Consider the following 24086-nt stretch of genomic DNA (forward strand, 5'->3'; position numbering starts at 1 on the left):
AGTGTACCTGAAATAGCCGAATCCACTAATTTGACGGGGTGTCCACATACTTTTGTATGTATATGGGTGAATTTTCAAACTAGTTTTCATTGGGAAGGCAGATATAACGTTATCAAAGTCAATCACTTTTGCATGTGAAAACACAATCTTACTGATTGCTACATGTGCTTAATCTAGCATAAACCACCTCACTTTTATTTTAAGACGATTTTACCCTGGGCTTTGAACGGGGCACCTGGTTCACGCCCGGATTCTAAAACGAATGTAATCACCTTTCACCCGGTGCAAACTCCTCCATGGTAACCCGGTCCAGATAATCGAATTCCCTCAAGGACAGTCTCGACAAGGAGGAGCGTAACTGGGGTTGTCACAGCGTGTTTCCGGTAAAACCAGGCCGAGAGAGACGACAGTAGTCAATGTAGCTAGCTAGCTACTTAAAATAAAGAACAGTATAGAAAGAGTTGTCGATTTTGTTGGACAACGTCTTAAATTTGCTAAACCTTTAGAAATAGATATCGACTGGTTGTCGGGAAAAGAGGCGGCTGTAACACGGCAATGGAAGCTGAGTTTCGGGGAATCGATGAACCCGGGAGTTGGAACGCCATTTACCAGGTAATGTTAGGTTTGTCTAGGAAAATCAAGGTGGATTTGAAGTTGCAAGTTCTGTTTGAGTAGGCTAGATTTGAACATTGTGCCTACAACGACTTATTACACGTGTCTCGTGGTTATAAAGTATTAATTCTGGTTTATTGGGTACCAATTTTGATATAGCTAACGTTAGCTAGGCTACCCTGTTCCGATGTTTTAGTTAACGTACCAACTTCCACGGTGCTGTCGGATGTGTGAAGTCTCTAGAAAACCTCAGTTTCGAATGATACATTTGTAACATCGAGTAGGCTATAGCGACGGTTGTTACATTTTGTAACGTTTACCTGCACGTGGTAGATGCATTGTAGCAGATTAGTGTTGTCACATTGACAGTGTCATTGATAGCTAAATGCGGACAGATTCCACCCTACTTGTTCCATGCCACAATTCAGACATGATTATGCATGTTACTAGAAAAAGGGGCAAACCACAATTGCATTCACATTTATTAACGATATATATAACACACACTGTTAGACTACTCTGGATTACAGACAAGGCCTAAAGGTGGCTGTGACCAGATGTGTCATATCTGAGTTTGAGGTGATGGGGGACAATTATTTAGTGTCAGCATAATTTGTTTTTACTGCGGACAAATGTGGTTTAGGAAAATAGCCTTGACTGCATATTTACAGTAGATATCCCAAGTATGCTGTTATTGTGTTGTAAAGAACCACCCTAGCTTTAGAACATTTTATGTGCACCTCCAGAAACAATGGATCAGCACAACACAAGTCTGCACCATAGTACATTCTCCTTAAGACTCCGTTAGGGTTGATGCTGGTTGTAATAGACTGAGCACCATTGGGAGAATACCAGTGAGCAAGCAACCATAGGAACAACCATTTGCCTCCCAAAACAAAATAAAACTCAAGGTAAGAAATGTAAGTAAATGTATTGTTTTGCTCACAGGAAATCCGTCAGCAATCAAGTGAGCTGCCCTGCAAACTTGCTAAATTACCTGAAAACAAAACTCGGAATCGCTACAGAGATGTCAGCCCATGTAAGTTTTGTGAATTTGATGCCATCTAGTTCAGGGATGGGCAACTTTGATGGGGTGAGGTCCTCAAAAAGAGACAATTTAGCAATTTTACAGCGTATTTTCTGCAATTCTATACATTTGCCATAGGCTGGAGAGAAATGCTTTCTGAAAGTAATGACACCCCTTTTTGGTTTACTACTTGAATTTTAAATTGATTACATTTTTGTCACTGGCTTACATACACAATACCCCATGTCCAAGTGGAATTATGTTAAAAATGAAAAGTTGAAATGTCAAGAAGTATTCATCCCTTTGTTATGGCAAGCCTAAATAAGTAGAGGAGTACAAATGTGCTTAATAAGTTGCATGGACTCACTGTGTGCAATAAGTGTTTAACATGATTTTTGAATGACTACCTCATCTCTGTATCCCACACACAATTATCTGTAAGGTCCCTCAGTTGAGCAGTGAATTTCTAAAACAGATTCAGCCACAAATTCCAGGGAGCTTTTCCAATGCCTCCAAAGAAGGGCATCTATTGGTAGATGGGTAAAAATAATAAATGTAATATCCATTTGAGCATGGTGAAGTTATAAATTGCACTTTGGATGATGTATCAATACACCCAGTCACTACAAAGATGGAAGTCCTTCCTAACTCAGTTACCAGGCCAATGGTGATTTTTAAAAAGTTTAGTTTATTGGCTGTCATAGGAGAAATCTGAGGATGGCTCAACATTGTAATTGCTCCACAATACTAACCTCATTGACAGTGAAAAGGAAGACTACAGAATAAAAATATTCCAAATCATGCATCCTGTTTGCAATAAGGCACTAAAGTAATACTGCCAAAAAATTACTTTATCCTTAACACAAAACATGATGATGGGGGCAAATCCATCACATCACCATGTACCTCTTCATATCTTCAAGAATGGGGGTGGCTGCATCAATTTGTGTGTGCTTGTCTTCAGCAAGGACTGGGTTAGGCAAAATCCTAGAGGAAAACCTGGTTGTCTGCTTTCCGACAGACACTGGAAGACATTCACCTTTTTAGCAGGACAATAACCTAAAACAAGGCCAACTATACTTTGAGTATACCAAACATTAGGAACACCTTCCTAATATTGAGTAGCACCCCCACTCCTCTTTGCCCTCAGAACCACCTTAATTTGTCGTGGCATGGACTACAAGGTGTCAAAAGCGTTCCACAGGGATGTTGACTCCATTGCTTCCCACAATTGGCAAGTTGGCTGGATGTCCTGGTGGACCATTTTTGATACACACAGGTAATGGTTGAGTGTTATTAAAAACACAGAGGTACAGTTCTTGACACAAACTGGTATGCCTGGCACATTCTACCATACCCAATTCGAAGGTACTTACATTTTTTGTCTTGCTCATTCACCCTCTGAGACCCACAATCCATGTTTCAAGGCTTAAAAATCCTTTAACCTGTCTCCTCCCCATCATCCACACTGATTGAACTGGATTTAACAAAAATACATCAAGGGATCATAGCTTTCACCTGATCTGTCTGTCATGGAAAGGGCAGGTGTTCTTAATGTATTGTATACTCAGTGTACACTATAGTTGCTTACCAAGACGACATTGAATGTGGCCTAGTTAGATTTTCAAGCCAATATAAGTCAAAACTATGACAAGACTTAAATGTCTGTCTAGCAATAATCAACAACCACCTTGACAGAGTCTGAAGAATTTAAAAATAATTCAGAAAATATTGTATACTCCAGGTGTGCAAAGCTCTGACTTACCCAGAAAGACTCAGCTGTAATCGCTGCCAAAGGTGTATTGACTCATGGGGTTGAATACTTATGTAATCAAAATATATTAGTGCTTTATTTTAAACAAATGTTAGAATCTTTCTTTCACTTTGACAGAGTATTTTGTGTAGATCGATGACAAAAAAAAAAACTTTTAATCCCACTTTGTAACACAACTAAATGTGGGAAAAATAAAGGTATGAATGTCTGTGAGTGACACAAAATCTTTAGGGACCCCACAGTTGGTAATTTGACCATGATTACTACAAGTTTAGATAGCTGGCCGCTAGACTAATTTACCAATAAATAAAAAATATATAAATAATGCTAGCTTCTGAGGCACAATCAAATTTCAAAACATCCCTTCGTTTTTTCTACTATTCTAACTCTCAACAATAAGTTGAGACCCTGACTGGGTTCCTCCAATTTTGGGGGGGGGGGGGGGGGGGGGGGAATTGATCCATGGGCCTACAAAAGGGGATTTAGTTAGACTGAGCTCCTGCAATTCGTCGGTCTAGGTATACAGAAGCATGACAAATTTACAATCACAGGCTCAAACATTGGCTATAGTTGACGCACTATGCAGGATAGCCTTTCTTGTATTTGGGTGCTACATACTGTGACTGAACCCGTGTTAAGCTGTAGTCTAAAACATCTCATGTATGGAAACGGATGGATCTTTCAAGGTCCGATGCCTCACAAGTAGTTAAACAGTTCAAGCTTTTACAGTTGTCATGTCTTTTTTTAGTCTTCCGTCATGTTAACTAGACACAGCAAAGCTGTTGTGGTTTCCTCTTTACACAAAGATGCAAAAAGTGAACCTAAACCCTATGGGACAGATTGGTCACATGTCAACCAGTGTGTCAATATGTTCTTGTTTCCTGATTTGATGTAAAGTGAACATCAGACATTCAAAATACTTGAAGTCTTTACTTTAGTACCATTCCAGCTCTCTTGTTTTAGATGAGGAGAAATGGCCTAGATAGTATTTCCTGTTTAGTTGAGTGGATTAGAATAGAAGAAGAAATAAACATTGCTGTGTTTGTCAGATTGACCTGTTGGATGCACTGTACAGCTGCACCAAAGTTATTGTGTTTAGAGATGAAATCCTAAGTCCCTTGGGATATTGCAAAGTTGAGTGTTTTCTTTTCATCAGCCTTCTTTCATTCTCTGCAGTTGACCACAGCAGAATCAGCCTGCAACTGGGTACGAACGACTACATTAACGCAAGCCTAATTTCTGTAGAAGAGGCACGGAGAAGCTACATTCTTACTCAGGTTTGTACTCTGGTTTTTGTACTCTGGCTAAGAAGGGAGTACTGGAAATAAATTGTCTAGATGTCAAGCGTTTACAGCAATTTTACTACGTTCAGAATGTCAGTTGCGCAAGGGCATCTCCGATTTAAAAATAAATAAAATAAAAAATCATCCTATCCTGGAAGAAATGTTTTATTACATTTATTATTATTATCACATTGATTATTTTTAAAACTTCTTAGGGATAGGGGACAGTATTCGGAAGTTTGGATGAATGAGGTGCCCAAAGTAAACAACCTGTTACTCAGGCCCAGAAGCTAGGATATGCATATAATTGATAGTATTGGATAGAAAACACTCTAAAGTTTCCAAAACTGTTAAGAATAATGTCTGTGAGTATAACAGAACTGATATAGTAGGCGAAAACCTGAGGAGAAACCATCCAGATTTTTTTTTTGGGGGGGGGGGGGGTGACACCATTTAAAATGCATGGTGTGCTTTCGCCATAAAGCCTTTTTGAAATCTGACAAAGCGGCTGGGTTAACAAGAAGTTAAGCTTTTAAACGATCTAAGACACTTGTATTTTCATGAATGTTTAATAATGCGAATTTTGTATTTTGAATTTCGCGCTCCGCAATTTCACCGGATGTTGGCCAGGTAGCGTCCCACCTAGCGTCCCACCTAGCCCAAAGAGGTTTACAGATGCACACCCACTGAGGTTTCATTTTACGTTTTCAGAACCCTGACTTTTTCCACATTTTGATACAGCTCTATTCTAAAATGGATAACATATTTGTTTCCCTCATCATACACCCAATACCTAATAATGACAAAGTGAAAACAGGTTTTTAGACATTTTTGCAAATGTATAAAAAATAAACAGATGCCTTATTTACATAAGTATTCAGACCCTTTGCTATGAGACTTGAAATTGAGCTCAGGTGCATCCGATTTCCATTGATCATCCTTGAAATGTTTCTACAACTTGATTGGAGTCCACCTGTGGTAAATTCAATTGATTGGACATTATTTGGAAAGGCACACGCCTGTCTATATAAGGTCCCACAGTTGACAGTGCATGTCAGAGCAAAAACCAAGCCATGAGGTTGAAGGAATTGTCCGTGGGGCTCAGAGATAAGATTGTGTCGAGGCACAGATCTGGGGAAGGGTGCCAAAAAATGTCTGCAGCATTGAAGGTCCCCAAGAACACAGTGGCTTCCATCATTCTTAAATGTAAGAAGTTTGAAACCAACAAGACTCTTCCTAGAGCTGGCAGCCTGGCCAAATTGAGCAATTGGGGAAGAAGGGCCTTGGTCAGGGAGGTGACCAAGAACCCGATGTTCACTTTGAAAGAGCTCCAGAGTTCCCAGCTGACCTGAAAGAGCTTGAGTGGCTCTGCAAGGAGGCATTTTAAATTGCATATTCAACAACTTACAAAAGAATTGAAGCTGAAATTGGGATTTTATTTTAGGAATAAGGCCTGTTTTTCTTTTGAAGCCAGGAGGAGGCTAGTATCAGCTACATTTATGTGTTTACTAGGCTATGGGGATATTTTATATATGAATGCTTCCGCTCAGTTTTTGAGATCAATTGACACCCTTTACCATGGCGCATTGATTTATTTTAAACTGCAAAACCCTTACGCACCACTGCACTTTGTATACCAGGGTTGGCTGGCCTTTTCTAGTCACTCGTAGGCTCAGGCACTGGTATACTTTTATTTATAAAGACATTTTGGGTTTACTACCTTTTTTATTTGGCCATTTTTATTGTTCAGAAATGTGGCGGGTACTCTCTTTGTTCGCTGGACTTTATCCTGCTAACTGTTCCAAATGTCCAAACTGAATTTGGTAAAAGGGCTTTTATGTACTCTGTGCCGTCGTCTTGGAATGCCTTACAAAATACTTTTAAACTGGAAGAACTTGTCCCGATTGGTGTTTTTAAATCACTGATGAATGATCTTGAGACTGATTCCCTGACCTGTCATTGTTTTTAATTTACTGTTTTTGATTTTTGTTATACTCTTGTGAATTCTATGGTTTTACTAGATTACTTGTAGTTTTTCATGTTTGTCTGTAATTTTTGTAATGACTTGGTGCTGCCTAACTTGGCCAGGACGCTCTTGAAAAATAGATTTTATATCTCAATGAGCCCTTCCTGGTTAAATAAAGGTTAAAAAACAATGGGAGAAACTCCCCAAATACAGGTGTGCCACGCTTGTAGCGTCATACCCAAGAAGACTCGAGGCTGTAGTCGCTGCCAAAGGGGCTTCAACAATACTGAGTAAAGAGTCTGAATATTTATGTGATATTTCAGGTGATTTTATTTATTTTTGTAAAAAAATAAATAAATACATTTGCAAACATTTATAAAAACCCATTTTTGCTTTGTCATTATGGGTTATTGTGTGTAGATTGAGGGGAATAAATAATATATACATTTTAGAATGAGGCTGTAACTCAACAAAATGTGGAACAAGTCAAGGGGTCTGAATACTTTCCGAATGCACTGTATATCAAAAGTTGGTAACACTTAATTTGATTCTAAACTGACATGCGCCTACGACTAGTGTAGCCTGCCTGTCACATGCATTACAGTGGGTGTGTTTTTAACTGCCTGATAGACATTTTTTAAAAATGGACGAGATGCTTAACAATACCTCTTCCTCCAAAGGGGCCCCTTCCAAACACATGTGGTCACTTCTGGGAGATGGTATGGGAGCAGAGGACCATGGGAGTGGTGATGCTGAACCGTGTCATAGAGAAAGGATCTGTGAGTATTACCATTATTAGTAGTATTTAAAAAAAAAAAAAAAAAAAAAAAATATATATATATATATATATATATATATATATATATATATATATATATATATATATATATATATATATATATATGAATAATTATACGAGCTCCCTTTAACCACTATGGACCTCCAGTTGCAGAGTACTGCTCTGTTTTCGGTATAACGGGCTTGTTCACCCAAAATATCAATATTGTACTTATTCAATATAAACATCCCAGTAAAATGTATGCACTTATTAAAATTTCTGGCTATTTTTCAGGTGAAGTGTGCCCAGTACTGGCCGCCTAGAGAGGTGAGGGAGGCGGTTTTTCAAGACACAAATTTCAAGCTAACGCTTGTTTCAGAAGACATCAAATCCTACTACACTGTCCGTCAGCTGGAGCTAGAAAATCTGTCGGTAAGATTCCTCTTCCTTCGTTGTGTAATCTTCTGTTCTCCACTTACCATCCTATTATAATCTTAAATTAGGAACTAAGGCATAAAATGTACACTTCTTGGTACAGTGTCCTATTTACTGATCTACACTATATATACAGAAGTATGTGAACAGTAGTGGATTCAGCTATTTCATCCTCGCCTGTTGCTGACAGGTGTATAAAATCGAGCACACAGCCATGCAATCTCCGTAGACAAACATTGGCAGTATGGCACCGTCATAGTATGCCAGCTTTCCAACAAGTCAGTTTGTCAAATTTCTGCCCTGCTAGAGCTGCCCTGTCAACTGTAAGTGCTGTTATTTTGAGGTGTAAACGTTTAGGAGCAACAACTGCTCAGCCGCAAAGTGTTCGGACACAAGCTCACAGAATGGGACCGCTGAGTGCTGAAGCGCGTAAAATCGTCTGTTCTCAGTTAAAACACTCACTACCGAGTTCCAAACTGCCTCTGGAAGCAACGTCAGCGCAAGAACTGTTCGTCTGGAGCTTCATGAAATGGATTTCCATGGCCGAGCAGTCGCACACAAGCATAAGATAACCATGCGCAATGCCAAGCGTCAGCTGGAGTGGTGTAAATCTTGCTGCCATTGGACTCTGGAGAAGTGGAAACACGTTCTCTGTAGTGATGAATCACTCACCATCTGGCAGTCCGACGGACAAATCTGGGTTTGGCTGATGCCAGGAGAATGCTACCTGCCCAGTGCTAACTGAAGTTTGGTAGAGGAGGAGTAATGGTCTGGGGCTGTTTTTCATGGTTTGGACTAGGCCCCTTAGTTCCAGTGAAGGGAAATCTTAAAGCTACAGCATACAATGACATTCTAGATGGTTCTGTGCTTCCAACTTTGTGGCAACAGTTTGGGGGAAGGCCCTTTCCTGTTTCAGCATGACCATGCACAAAGCGAGGTCCATACAGAAATGTTTTGTTGATCGGACCTCAACCCCATCGAACACCTTTGGGATGAATTGGAACGCCAACTGTGAGCCAGGCCTAATCGCCCAACATCAGTGCCCGACCTTACTAATGCTCTTGTGGCTGAATGGAAGCAAGTCCCCGCAGCAATGTTCCAACATCTAGTGGAAAGCCTTCCCAGAAGAGTGCAGGCTGCTGTCGCCACAAAGGGGGGACCAACTCTATATGACTGCCCATGATTTTGAAATGAGATGTTCGAAGCACAGGTGTCCACACACTTTTGGTCATGTAGTTTATATTTAAGTGATCATTCCCGAGAAGCCGGTGTTTGGAGGATATATTGGCACGGTTTGCCGGCCCGAGACAAACACCCGTGCCAATATATCCTCCAAACACCGGCTACGGGTTACCACCATATTCACATAATTATTGACATATTTTCATTACATTTTATTTTGATGAATTTATTCATCCTATTTCATCCTTCCACAAGATATAGTCCTGAAACAAATCGTTTAGGTTGCCAGAGATGTGACGCAGCCGTTTAGTCGTTTTGTTCTATATCTATGGACGTGAACCAGTCGTTCGTTCTAAATGTTTCGCTGCCATGCTGGCCGGCAGTGTTCTTATTCCTTGCTTGCTAGTTAGCCAACTTCGGCTAACACAGTCATGTCAAACGGTGCAGTCAGAATAACAGCAAAGTAGCTACATTTGCTTAAGCTGTTTTCTAGTGACATTTATTTGGATATGTCATAATGAGCTAATGATGTGTGATTTCACCTGGCATAGAGAATTTGCTCTCACTAGGACACTGTTCAGAGGAGCTAGCCTGCAAACTAGCTGCGTTTTGTTTTGTTTGACTGGTTTTTCTATTGACATTTCTTTGTATATCCATAAAAATGCAGATTCATGATTTTGACTGGCTGAGAAAAGCTGCCTGTCTGTCATCAACTCCCTACACGTTCATTACTGAGGGACAGCTGGAGATATAATTTCAATGTTTCAAATGTCAGACACAGCCAGGTTTATACAAATCTTTGCATTTTGTTTTCAACAGCAAAGATTTGTATAAACCTGGCTGTCTGACATTTGAAACATTGAAATTCGATCTCCAGCTGTCCCTCAGTAATGAACGTGTCGGGAGTTGAGATGACAGACAGGCAGCTTTTCTCAGCCAGTCAAAATCATGAATCTGCATTTTTATGGATATACAAAGAAATGTCAAAAGAAAAACCAGTCAAACAAAACAAAATGCAGCTAGTTTGCAGTCTTTCCAGCTTCAGTTTGAGATTGCGTGAATCTGCATTTTTATGCATGTACAAAGAAATGGGAGTTAATGTTTAGGTCGAGTTTATAAATTGTCTGTCAGGGCTGACGAGACAGTGGATTGAACAGTGAATAGGCATTTCAATGTCATAACCTTTGCCGGTGGTAACTTGTGGAATAGACACCGACTGGAACGCAGTTTTAACCAGTAAGCATCCAGGATTAGACCCACCTGTTGTATAAATACCCACATTCATTATAAGAGGACTGTACTTTTTGATTATCATTACTATCAGCAGAGATCCAGGCTATTCCTAGAAATCCTCCACACTGCTTTGAAGCAGCTTCGGTGGGTGTTTTGATATCCTTCTACAAGCAACTGAACTCAGGACTATCATGTTCCAAAGTAATTTATAACATGATTCTTTGACGCTTGTCTGAGATTCCTATGAAGTTTTTCTTGACTTATGTTCATACTAGTGGTGGTGGTGGCAATACAGTAATCGAAATCTCTGCTCTATTTTATGCTTAGTTGGTTAATTCATCCCCCTTCTACAGACTCGGGAAACTAGAGAGATCCTACATTTTCACTACACCACCTGGCCTGACTTTGGGGTGCCCGAATCTCCAGCCTCTTTCCTTAACTTCCTGTTCAAAGTGCGGGAGTCTGGGTGCCTCAACTCTGACCAGGGGCCTGTGGTGGTGCACTGCAGCGCAGGCATCGGACGCTCGGGAACCTTCTGTCTTGTCGACACTTGCCTGTTACTGGTCAGTACTGCACTGGAAATCTAATTTGAAATGTAAAACTTTATTCCTCCCACAAGCCGAAATTGTGCAAATGTGGTATTGAGTTGTGCAGACACTCATTTCCAATGGCTTTATGAAGAATCATGACTTCATGTCAAGTAATTGTCAGCTTACCCAATGAAACTTGCTGTGAAATATCTGTTTGCAGATGTCCATGCGCAAGGACCCGTCATCTGTGCACATTCGTGACGTACTGCTGGAGATGCGACGCTATCGGATGGGCCTGATTCAAACACCTGACCAACTCAGATTTTCCTACCTCGCTGTTATTGAAGGTGCCAGGTGCATCATGGGAGACGCATCATTGCAGGTAAGTTGAATCCATCTTTTAGTTGCTGCCATGAACCAAAGTGCTATAGTAGGTCATACACGCACATACAAATTGGGCCTCGGATGTCTGTAAAATGTGTTTGCCTTTTGTATATATTTTCAGGAACTGGTTAGCCACAATGTTCTTATACTTGTCCTCTAATGAATAATTTAAAGTAGGCCAATTGGGTGTTTTATTTGGGAAACTCTAACTAGATACAGATGTCTCTCCTCATAATGTATGGAGAAAGCTCATATCTTCTCTGTAAAGCCTATTAATGTTTAAATAATACCCACATCAATCCATAAATGTTTAAGGAGTCGTGGAAAGAGCTCTCCAACGAAGAGGACGTTCCTCCAGAGTTCACACCTCCCCTGCCCCGCCCCCTTCCTCCAGGTCTATCTGTCAACGGCACGGTTGAACCAATCTCATTTTTTCCTGAGGTTGTTGTTGCGCAGAATGATTCCCACACTCGTAGGTAAATAAGGCCCGCTCAATTAGATTTTTAGCAGTCTAGACTTCATACACGCAATATTCAGTGTCACTCTTCATCCTTCTCCCCCTGGAATATCTCTCCCATTGCAGTGCCCCACCAGAGACTGAACTGCGATGGAGGGGCAGTGGTGAAGGTGCTATCGCCCAGTCGCAGTCTTCCACTGTATCCAGTGATCAACCTGATGGCCAGGCGGGAAGCAAAGAACCAGCTCCCAAAGCTCCTACGAAACCCCACCGACTGCACGAGCCAGAAAAACAACAGGGGCTGAACCAGGACCAGGCAGCAGGAGACGATAGCCCTGAGGCTCTAGGGTCCTGGAACCCCCTGCTGGCCAATGTTTGCCTCTGCACTGCCCTGGCCCTGGGTGCTTATGTCTGTTACCGGGCCTGTTTCCACTGATCTCCTCTACCCTCCTCCCTCTCTTGCTCCTCCGTTTCTCTTGTCTGTTTTTTTTGCAGGGTGAATTAGGCTGGCCAGCCGGCCCTCTCTGCCTATGGTTTTACTCTGCTGGCTGGGCAAGTGGATTGTTTGGACTTCAGAGAATCGATTGATTCAGACTCACTCGTTTTCTTTACAAATGCGGAGCAGGGGTGTGGGAGGAAGGGACTGCCCCTTTTTCCTCGTCACCCACCGTAGCTCTCATATGAACTGTCAGTTTGGACGCTCAGGGTCTCAATTTTCAGGTATCACATCCCAAATACAGGTGTTGATTTTCAAAACAAATGAGTAAACAAGTGTTTCTTTCTAACCGTCAGTAAATGAAGGTGTTTGTTCTGTGAGCTAAATGGTCTACTAGTAGTCTACCCTACCGGGACACATGCACCTTCTATACAGTTACCAAATAACACGCAAATGTGTTCTTCCGTTTCAGCCTTTGCAAAAAAATGTCCATTGGCTATTCACCTTTCTCTCCCAAATAGTTCTTTCCTTTGCAGTTCTTTACAATTGTTCTGGAGGAGCTACAGTGCTTGGTTTGTGGCAACCCTGCAGTGCCAACGTAATGAATTGCTGCAGAGATGTTAGTGAAAAGAAAACAGGCGAACTTGAGATGATGGGGCAGTAATATACCCAGGAGTAAACTGAGGCTAAGTGGTGGCCACCATCCGAGCGAGTCACTGCACTCCTCTCCTTCCACTGGATGAGGGGTGGATTCAGTGGGTTATTTACAGGCCATAGGAGAGCTCCCTACCACTTCCCTGTTTAGGGTCTTTTGGCTAAAGCTACAGGAGGCACAATGTATGTGTGTGTGCGCAAGTGTTAAGTGTTATCTGAGCTTTCTACTGATGCATGATTTCTATCTGCTGTCTTAGTGGGAAACATCACAAGCTAATAATAAGTTATATTTTAAATGTATTCGAGATTGTTTCCTGGTTCTTGACCCTGACCCCCACCACGTATTAATTTCAAACTTTACATTTAAACAGGAGTGTCTAGTTGATGATGTGCTTTGAATGGACGTGCTGCACGCATGTATAGCTGTTCTTTTTTTTTGCATAGTTTGAGGTGTTGCGTTCACATTTTAGCCCGCTTTTAAAAAATGTACAAATGTCATATTTTTATCTGTCTTTTGGCTAAAGTCTGCTATAAAGGAGTCTCCAATGATTTCACAACATTTGTTTAACCCATTAGATATACAGTATCATTCAGGGATGGTGACTTCTAAAGAAGTCCCCACTTTGGATGAACAATGCAGAGGCTTTTTCATACTAAAGAAACAAACTGGGTGAAATGCATCAGGTGAGCATTGCATCTGAACACAGGAGGTTGCATTAAAATGCCAGCTCAGCATACTGTATGGAGATACAGGCAGCAGCTAACCCTCCTCTCCCTGTGCTAGCAATACAAATACCATCAGCCTTTTATTATCCCAGCCTCTGAAAGATAAAACCCATTCTGCCTGTCTGGACAGTGAGCCTGCGATCTCAAATCAACTTACAAACACCAGCACAGGGATTAAAACACTGTAATGATGATCAGTTATGGCCAGGGCAGTCAGTTTTAGTTCACTTTTTTCCACATAGACGTCCTGCACTTGTGAATAAACACGTTTTTCATGAGATTTGTTCAGCTACTAGCATTCAGTTTACCTTTAGTGACTCAAAAATAACTACATATATCCTGAATCAAATGGCTGTACCTTTTCTCTAGAATGTATGATGTCCTACCCATGGACATGCCCTCTTGATACTTAAAAAAAATTAATTTAGATCAGATTTCATTCTGCTGACTTTTTAATGCATTTGCAAGTAATGATGAACTCACAGTACCTACCTGGGCAGCTTTGTGTTTGCCCAGATGTTCCTGTTCTTCTGTACTTATGCTCACCAACCATTTTTTTATTTTTTTATTTACATCCATTGTATTCCTTTTTTTTAAATAAAAACAAGTCTACTGATTTTTGTTCTGCTTTTTGGATCTGAGTTATGTAAGATTTTATTTTCATACAGAATTATAAACAAAGCCTGTGGTAATGTCATGGATTTTCAGGTCCCCCAAAAAAATCCTACGTCATGATTTGACCTCGTATTTTTCTTGAACGCACCATCAATATTTTGTATGAGATTGAATGATCATAACTGTCACTAATGGAAAGAGCATTGCAATAGTTGGTTTCAAGACAACTGTGAACTCGGAAAAATAACAGGTCAAATTATGACGTCAGTGATCTTCAGGTCGCTAATTCAGGTTTGGATGACCGTTACAAATTATTTTTCCCATTCAGAGCTGTTTTTTTCCGAGTTCCCAGTTGTTTTGAACGTGGCAAATGTCCCACCTCAAAATGGTAATTGAAGCTAGGCTCAGACATGCCAGTCAAACAAAGGGAGCAGATTGAGTGTACCATCTTCTGTGCATATCAGACATCTCTGAGCTGCTGCTTCTCCCATGAAGACCACGATGTACCAATAGACTTGATAGGGTGAGAACCCTTTGTACCCCAGACGTTAATTAAGCAGCTGAATCCGTAGCATATGATGTGTCCAGCGTACAGCGGTATGACCTGTTGCATGACATTTGTGAACTAATTCTGACTTAAACTGCTCATGTATTTGTCTCATGCTTCGTAAAGAACAGATGTAGATATAAGACAGTACATAGCCAATCTGTCTGCAGTGGCCGAACATCATTTACTGCGGTGCCGGTGCGGCCTCCACAGAAGTCAGAGCAAAAATATTTTTTGCGCTTCGTGGAGCAGAGCTGTTGTCAAGGAATTGAGTGTTTTATACATGACCTCCCGCCCTCACCTACTGTCAACCAATCATGTCAATGCGGAGCTATATGGAGATCTCGGCATTGTTAAGAAATTTGAGAGGCACACGGCAATGTGGTATGGAGTTTGAGTTGGCCTCTGCAGACTGCGATTGCGTCACACCCGCGATACGAAGCATCTGATTACATTTCAGATCAAGCGTAAGTTGGCTTTAACAGTGAAACGCTTACTTGTGTCCTTTTCTAGCAATGCAGAATTAAAGAACTTGACCATTGACATGTAAAGCTGACCTGACAAATAGATTTCATTTTCATTGACAAAGAAATGTTCTCATTTTATCTGTATTATTTCACCGTGATGAACTTGGTAGGCTGTGTCTATATTGCATACTGTGCAAGACCAGTGTTTTGAAGTTGCCACAAGGGGGCTCTTCAGAACACACAAACAGCTCAGGTTTCAACATAAGCATACAAGTCGAGAAGTTTCTTTGTGTCATCATACAACTTTATGACTCACATACCTGGGCACATAGTGCACAGTATAACCCATACTTTCCTGTTTTCTGTAACTACTCATCAATAATTATCTGTCTGTATCCATATATGTATCCTTTTTTTAAACCACTGTTATGGATCTGACTCATGTTCAGAATCGTATTCTCAGGCTGACCTCAACAGATAACATTGTGTCAACAATGAGTTTTTGTGTATTTTTCCCTTTCTCCATTAGGATACATATTGGCAAAGCAATTTTATTTGTACAAGGATACATCTACAATTATTAGATTGCATTAAATTGGCTTTTCAAATCAAATGTTATTTGTCACGTGCTTTGTAAACAACAGGCGTAGGTAGACTAACCGTGAAATGCTTACTTGCGGGCCCTTCCCAACAATGCAGAGAGAAAGAAAATAGAGAAGGAATAGCATGTAATAATAACTACACAGTGAGTAATGATAACTTGGCTATATACACGGGGTACCAGTACCGGGGTATGAGGTAATTGAGGTAGATATGTACTGTACATATAACTAGGAATAAAATGACTAGGCTACAGGATAGATAAACAGTAGCAGCTGTGTATGTGATGTCACAAAAAGGTTTGTGCAAAAAAATAATCACTGCAGATATTCTGGGTAGCTATTTGGTTAACTATTTAACTGACTACTTAGCAGTCTTATGGCTCAGGGGTAGAAGCTGTTTAGCGTTCTGTTGGTTCCAGACTTGGTGCATCAGTACCGCTTGCCATGCGGTAGCAGAGAAAACTGCCTATGACTTGGGTGGCTGGAGTTTTAGAACATTTTTAGGTCCTTCCTCTGACACCTCCTGGCATAGTCCTCAATGGCAGGGAGCTCGGCCCCAGTGATGTACTGAGCCATACACACTACCCTCTGTAGCGCCTTGCGGTCGGATGCTAAGCAGTTGCCAAACCAAGTGGTGATGCAGCCAGTCAAGATGCTCTCAATGGTGCAGCTGTAAAACTTTTTGAGGATCTAAGGGCCCATGACAAATCTTTTCAGCCTCCTGAGGGGAATACTTTTAAAGTATTCACAGAAATAAATGTAATGGTCATCCCTGCTTCAATATTGTATTAGGTCCAGAGTACCCTTACTTAGAAAACAAATGGTACTACGTACGCATGTAAAGTAACATTATACGCATTATCATGACAGCAGTAACATTGCCACACTGTACCACTACCATTCACCATATGCCATATCACAAGAATACAACGGAGCAGTGAGTAATAGCAGCACTCCCAAACCACACGGCTCTGCTGACGTCAAGGAACAGGATGGAACAGGCTGCACCGATCGGGCATTGGGAAAAGTACTACCAAGGTGTGGCCAGAGACAGGAAGTGGTCTTAAAGGCAGAGCTGCTCTATTCAGAAGAAACTGTACTCTGAAAAAAGTTTACGTGCATGTGAACTGGACATGTTTTTTTGCATATCAAAACTCCCCCTGAGACACCCTCAGAGAGTGGGGTTTATAGTGGTACTGATGATGCTGTTGAGAATGATGATGATTATGATAAAATAAGCACAGTTTATGCGATAGTGTATCGTTCTGATCCTATGATTGACCACCTAATAGTCAATAAATAAAGCCGCAGAATAAAGTTGTATAGTTTTTGCATGTATTCATGGTCTGTGTTTGCTGTGAACAAATGTTGCTGAATGTTGATTAGTATTTATTTGCCTTTCACTAGATCACTTCATTGGTCAATGTAGGCATAATCTTCATAATACATACTTACTGTGACAAAATGGGATGAAAGGGATAACCTAGCTATTGGTTCTTTGCTTAGCCTCTTCTGTTGAACCTGTGACTCCATTATCAGCACTTATCGGAAAGGGAGTCAACCCTGCCCTACAGGCTTTTCCAATGTGTGTCCTGGGTTTAGTCATTAACCTGGAACTTCCAAATAGCCAGCCAGCCCTGAGTGGCCCTGAGAGAATAAAAAAGGAGGATCTTTCTTATACTGTGGCTTACTTTCTCGAAGCCAAGTGGGGTTCTGAAAATTCCAGAAACCAAACACATCCGAGAAATGTTTGATGACTTGTGAGAGCTTGAGTCATCAGAACAGACACATTTGTCTAGTCAAGGTACGTACACAGTAGTATCTGGTAGTCATGCATGCAGGCCAGGCAGCTGCATGTCTCATAATACCTCCATCAAATGTTCTTCACTGAATAAATGATCAATTCACTTTCATTATCTATCCATCTGAGAACATTATGTCCTTGTCATTTTTCATTAATAAACATAGAAGTGTGACTGATCTTCAGAAAGTGGATGTTTCACTATAATAGTGTTATTGGCTTATTGCTATCCCGACCACCACAACATAATTTCCGAGTTTGATCTCCTTGATGACGGTTGTTATGACACTAACCCATGAGCTTTAGTACTAGTTCCTGTCCCTGGGTGTTGATGGCGTGGACACACCGTCACTCTCAGGCCTGCTAAGGCTGAGATGTCACATGCGGTCTGGCTTGGTGTAAAGAGGTTCAGTTCAGTCATGTAGGTCACAGCAGTTTGCTCTGCGTATAAACACACGTCCTCTTGAGTCGTTGGAGCTTGTGCTTCCCCCAACACGCTCTGCCTCTTCCGCTTCCTTCCTGTGGCCCAGCGCTCATCGAACATGGCAACAACTGATGACGTTGACAACAGGGTGATAATGTAAACAAACCTCACTGAGCTGACTTCCCTGGGCATCCTCCACCAGAACATTAGACACTACTGCATTGTTTTTCATATTGGTACATGTAATCATTATATGCAAAGTTGTACATACTTTGGTAGGGGCAGAAGAAATGGTCAATTTGTCAGTGGTTGTGCAATGTTTTTTTGAAGATAGCCCCAGTTATTTGCCCAATACATGACATACTGTATTTACTGATACAAATGTACTGTTTTTTTTAGCTATGATACATTTTTACATATATCATCATTAGCTACACCCAGAGACATATACACTGAGTGTAAAAAACATTAAGAACACCTGCTCTTTCCATGAGCCTTGAGACAGTAGGTGATAGGCGCACCGGTTGGTGTCAAGAACTGCAACACTGCTGGATTTTTCACGTTCAACATTTTCCTGTGTGTATTAAGAATGATCCACCATCCAAAGGACATCCAGCCAACTTGACACAAATGTCAACATGGGCCAGCATCCCTGTGGAACGCTTTTAACACCTTGTAGAGTGCATGCCCTGACGAATTGAGGCTGTTCTGAGGGCAAAAGGAGGACTCAATATTAGGAAGGTGTTCTTAATGGTTTTTAAACTCAGTTTATTTAGAGAGTTAAGCCAACTATGAGAATGTTTAATATTGTTCTAATTCTATACATTCAGTGACATAGCATTGTTTAATTTGATTTAATTTAAACTTTATTTAACTAGGAAAGTCAGTTAACTCTGGATGCTTCTGTGTGTCGCTCTGAATGGGGGTCTGTTGGATGACTGGTGTGGTGTAGTTGTGGAGCGGCTTCACTGCAAGTATATTGTATGTTTCGGATCAAAACATTTTTTTAATGTCAGTTAAGAACTAATTCTTATTTACAATGACGGCCTACCCCGGCCAAACCCTAACCCGGATGACGCTGGGCCAATTCTTCGCCGCCCTATGGGACTCCCAATCACGTCCGGTTGTGATACAGCCTGGAATCGAACCAGGGTCTGTAGTGACGCCTCTAGCACTGTTCTGGATGAGCGTCCTAACCACCGCGCTTCTACATCTGCATTGCTTGTTGTTTGGATTTTTAGGCTTGGCTTCTGTATAGCACTTTGTGACATCGGCTGATGTAAAAAAGGCTTTATAAATACATTTGATTGATTGATTGATTGATTGATTGATTGATTGATTGATGCAGTGCCTTACACCGCTGCGCCACTAGGGAGTTTAAATATTGCCCATATAATGTTAATGGGGAGCTAATATGGCTGCCATAGAATGTTGTAGTGTCATGTAAATGCATCATAATGCTAATTCTAGACATTCAGTTTGAAAGTATTTAAAACAAAATACTATATGGGGAGCTAACATGGCTGCCATATAATGTTGAAATGTATAAACTGGGTTGTTCTAGCCCTGAATGCTGATTGGCTGACAGCTGTGGTATATCAGATCATATACCACGGGTATGACAAAACAGGTATTTTTACTGCTCTAATTACATTGGTAAACAGTTTATAATAGCAATAAGGCACCTCGGGGGGTTGTGATATATGGCCAATATACCACGGCTAAGGGCTGTGTCCAGGCACTCCACGTTGCGTTGCGCTTAAGAACAACCCTTAGCCGTGGTATGTTGGCCATATACCACACCCCCTCTGGCCTTATTGCTTAATTATACAACGGGTGGGTCTAATCCTTAATGATGATTGGTTAAAACCGCATTCCAGCCGGTGTCTATTCCACAAGTTACCACCGGCTAAATCTTAAATCTATGACATTAAAATGCTTATTTACTCTCTTCCATCTGACTGCGCAATCCACTGTCTCATCAGCCCAGCCAGACACTTTATAAACTTGATCTCCACTATAAAAAGCATCTAGACACTATCTCACATTTCTTTTAGACTAACATTTTGTTTTCAACAGTGGAGATTTGTATGAACCTTGTTATGTCTCTCCGACATTTGCAACATTGTTACAATATTCAAATTTTATCTCCAGCTGTCCCAAAGTAATGAACATGTTGGGAGACTGGGTGAGACAGGCAGGCATCGTTTCTCAGCCAGTAGATATCATGAATCAGCTGGCATAATTTTTATGGATATATACAAAGAAATGTCAATTGAAAAAAGATGCAGCTAGTTTGCAGTCTTTCCAGCTTCAGTTTGAAGTGATAGTGTTAGCTGTGTTGTTGGCTAGCTCCTCTGAACAACATTGTCCTGATAAGTAAGCACATTTTCTATGCCTATTCGCTAATTTTTACGGATGTATCCAAATAAATGTCACCAGAAAACATGTTAAATAAACGCAAATTAAGCTACTTTGCTGTTATTCTGGCTGCATTTTTTGACGTGACTGTAAGTTAGCCGTAGTTGGCTAGCTAGCAAGCAAGGGATAAGAATTTTGCCAGTCAGTATGACAATGGAACATTTAGAACGAATGACTGGGTCGCGTCCATAGATACAGAACAAAAAGACTGAACAACTGGGTCACGTCTCTACCAACCGAACCGATAGAACGAAAGACCAGTCGACTTGTGTAGCAACCCTAGATTTGTGTCGGGACTATATCTTGTGGAATAAATTATTCAAAAAAGTGTTTTTAAATAAAATATGTCAATAATTATTTGAATAATTTACATTTTATTTTCATATTCATTTCACCTTTATTTAAGTAGGCAAGTCAGTTAAGAAAAAAATATTATTTTGTATAAAATGATAATGCCCTCGAAGCAGGTGTTTGGAGGATATATTGGCACGGTTTGCCCTAAACACCGGCTCCTCTAGCATTATCACTTAAGTAAATACATGGTTGTGGCTACACCTAATCATATAAATCATTTGAAAGGTTAAAACAAACGTGAGGTTTGTCACATTTTGGTTGATGTGGGTGGAGTGTTCATCCATTCAAACAATGTGTCAACACACCCCATTTCCTGTTGGGTAGCCTGTCTGTGCCAGCTCACCTGTACGTGGATGAGCGTCAGACATTGTGTAGGTGACAATGAAAGGCTCTTATTGCGTAACTATCCACAACTCATCTGGAACAGTAGGCAACAATGATGGAAAATAGTTATAAACCTGTTGATCATTGCCAATTGCTAAAAATAGAAACCTCCTAATCTTCAACACTTGTTTTTTTCCTGACTGCAAAGCAAAGTGACAAAAAGACTCTGACAAGAAGACTGTGACGATAAGACTGTGACAATAAGACATTTATTAGATATTTTGCTTCTGTTATACAGTGGGTTCCTGAAATTATTGACACCCTTGATAAAGATAATCAAAAATGAGTGTATAAAATAAATAATTAAAATACTAAGCTATATAGTATGCTCGAACAATGGCAAAATTCTATTATTGTATACTAATACAATTGCTCAGAGAAAGATATTTTGTATAACGAGTAATGCATTTTTTCTCAAAAAGATAGGGGTTAAAATTATTGACACCCCTAAAGATTCTTACAAATAAAGTAGTTCAAATTTAGTATTTGGTGCCGTATTCCAGCACGCAATGACTACATCAAGCTTGTGACTCTACAAACTTGTTGGATGCATTTGTAGGTCGTTTTGGTTGTGTTTCAGATTATTTTGTGCCCAATAGAAATTAATGATAAATGATGTATTGTGATATCTTTGAGTCACTTTTATTATACATATTAATATAATGTGTTTTTAAACACTTCTACATTAATGTGGATGCTACCATGATTACAGATAATCCTGAATGAATCGTGAATATTGATGAGTGAGAAATTTACAGAGGTTCAAAGATCATACCCCCAAGACATGCTAACCTTCCTTGTTATTTGTAATGGTGAGAGGTTAGCATATCTTGGGGGTATGATCTTTGAACCTCTGTAAATTTCTCACTCATCAATATTCACGATTCATTCAGGATTATCTGTAATCATGGTAGCATCCACATTAATGCAGAAGTGTATTGAAACAAAATATTTTCTTATTTACAATAAAAGTGACTCCAAAATATTATTTATTAAACAAAATCGTATTCATTGTACTAGTATAAAAAATATAATTTCCCAATTATTTTGAACATACAATATAGCTCAGTATTTGAATGATTTATTGTATACAGTCATTATTGCTCATCTTAATCAAGGGTATCAACAATTTCAGACTGTATTTAAAGAACTTGAAGATCCTGTCAAAAATGAAACTGGACCTTCCCTTTCAGTACTTGGTAATCTAGGAAGTTTTCAAGGAGTACATTGAGGAACAGAGCAATGACTTGATAAATCCTTAAACTTTCTAATTCAACAACATAATTAAGGATTTAACATAAAAACTATGGTCAATGTTTTCAGTAATGTGTGTTCAGGACCCTAAGCTTTTCTTTGTCTGATAAAATGTGATTTGTGTTATACAAACTCAATTCACAGATCAAATATAATTTTCTGTATATTTAAGGCACGCATTCATTCACCTATAACAATATAAGTACTGATAAGAGGCAGTCTTTTTAACGTGTTCTCTATCTGTTCAGGAAGGAAAAGATGCCATATCTCGTTGCATGTGGGCTCATTGTGAGTCTGACGCCACAATAGTGGTTGATTTCCATCACGTGAGGTGGTGGCAGTTTTTTCTGCCCCTGCCTGCCTGCATATTGCCAATGTCAGGTTCACTTGCAACACCAATCTCATTGTTCAGTTGTTTCTATTTGTTTGCACACAGACCTATGAACTGTAATACTGTATGTGTAACATCACTGTTTGAGAAAGTGATACATTTCATTTAATTGTACTTGTAATTGTATTCTGGGTGGTATAGGGGCTTGCCAAGCATCTCTGACCTCTACATACAAATTACAGTAGAACACTAATCATAAGTAAACTAATTGACACTTATATATGGTTGCTTTGTCACCGACCAGTGTTTCCTTGTGCAAGAGCAGGATGGCCTACTGTTTCACAAGACCTTCACACTTCACCCTTAACATTTGCTCTGCAGTGACCACAAATCCTTGCTACTGCACGTCAGTGGTGCCTCTGTAGTCGTCCACAGGAAAATAGGAGAAGTAAAGATGTTGAAATCTGGGTTCACTCCAAGCCAGATCATCCTCCGGCCTCTTACGGTATCTCAGCAGGTCTGAATTCCCCTACTAAGCCCCATGCTCCGGATATCCAGGGATCACGTCTCTCACATTACTGTCATTTTTATTTAGGTTAAGGCCTACCTAGGTTTGTAACTGATTGGCATGTGTAAAATACAAATGAGTTATTTGGTCTGTAGTTGTCAACAGTTTGTTATCAAAAATTATCTTATCAGATACCGTGACAATCTGCCTCTCAATCTAAGTGAATATCCTGCATGACCTTGCACTGTGTAGAGATGTTTGAACCTTTCACCTCTGAATTAGTAGTTAAACATTGACATACTCTACATACACCCTCATGTGTACACACACACACACACACACACACACACACACACACACACACACACACACACACACACACACACACACACACACACAGAAAAATACTAAAGGCTGATCCAGGAGGATCATAAATAATGGGCACTAGTAGAGAGCTATAGGTGCCAGTGGATACGGACTTCTCAAACTCCAAACTCCGGCCTGATCTGTTTGGTCTGTTTCTCAAGTGTTCCCGGAAGTTTTGCGATGTTGCGCCTCTGGGTTAAGAAACTGTGTGATGTACTAGGGCGAGGCTATACGGACAAGCCTTGCTCAAACTGATGATGTATGTCGCGCAGCTGAGAGTCGAGAGGAGATGAACGGATTTGGTTCAGTCAGTTGTTCTGATGAACCCTTCACAGCTTGCTAGTTTATGCTCGTGGATCAAAACTTGTCTACTGAAGTTGGGAGTTGGGATTTGGAGTGGTCAGAATCATTCAGTTTTCATCAGAGTAATTGTTCACCCATTAAATTATTAATATATTCAAGGTTTCTGCAAATATGTCAATTTAGTAGAGAATTGAGTCAGAAAAACAATAGTTCAGCCCCATGTCTCTACCAT

General features: G+C 40.3%; 1 protein-coding gene across 1 annotated transcript; it reads left to right on the forward strand.

Moving 5' to 3' along the window:
* Positions 1–359: 359 nt before the first annotated feature.
* LOC129829899 (tyrosine-protein phosphatase non-receptor type 1-like) lies at positions 360–14093 on the forward strand. Its single transcript, XM_055891900.1, has 9 exons — positions 360–612; positions 1561–1651; positions 4590–4690; positions 7343–7441; positions 7735–7872; positions 10644–10853; positions 11041–11202; positions 11520–11680; positions 11788–14093. The coding sequence occupies exons 1-9, from the start codon at positions 556–558 to the stop codon at positions 12095–12097; spliced, it is 1329 nt and encodes a 442-aa protein (XP_055747875.1). The 5' UTR covers positions 360–555; the 3' UTR covers positions 12098–14093.
* Positions 14094–24086: the final 9993 nt, after the last annotated feature.

The sequence above is a fragment of the Salvelinus fontinalis genome, chromosome 31, assembly GCF_029448725.1.
Source record: "Salvelinus fontinalis isolate EN_2023a chromosome 31, ASM2944872v1, whole genome shotgun sequence".
In the NCBI taxonomy this organism is placed as follows: domain Eukaryota; kingdom Metazoa; phylum Chordata; class Actinopteri; order Salmoniformes; family Salmonidae; genus Salvelinus; species Salvelinus fontinalis.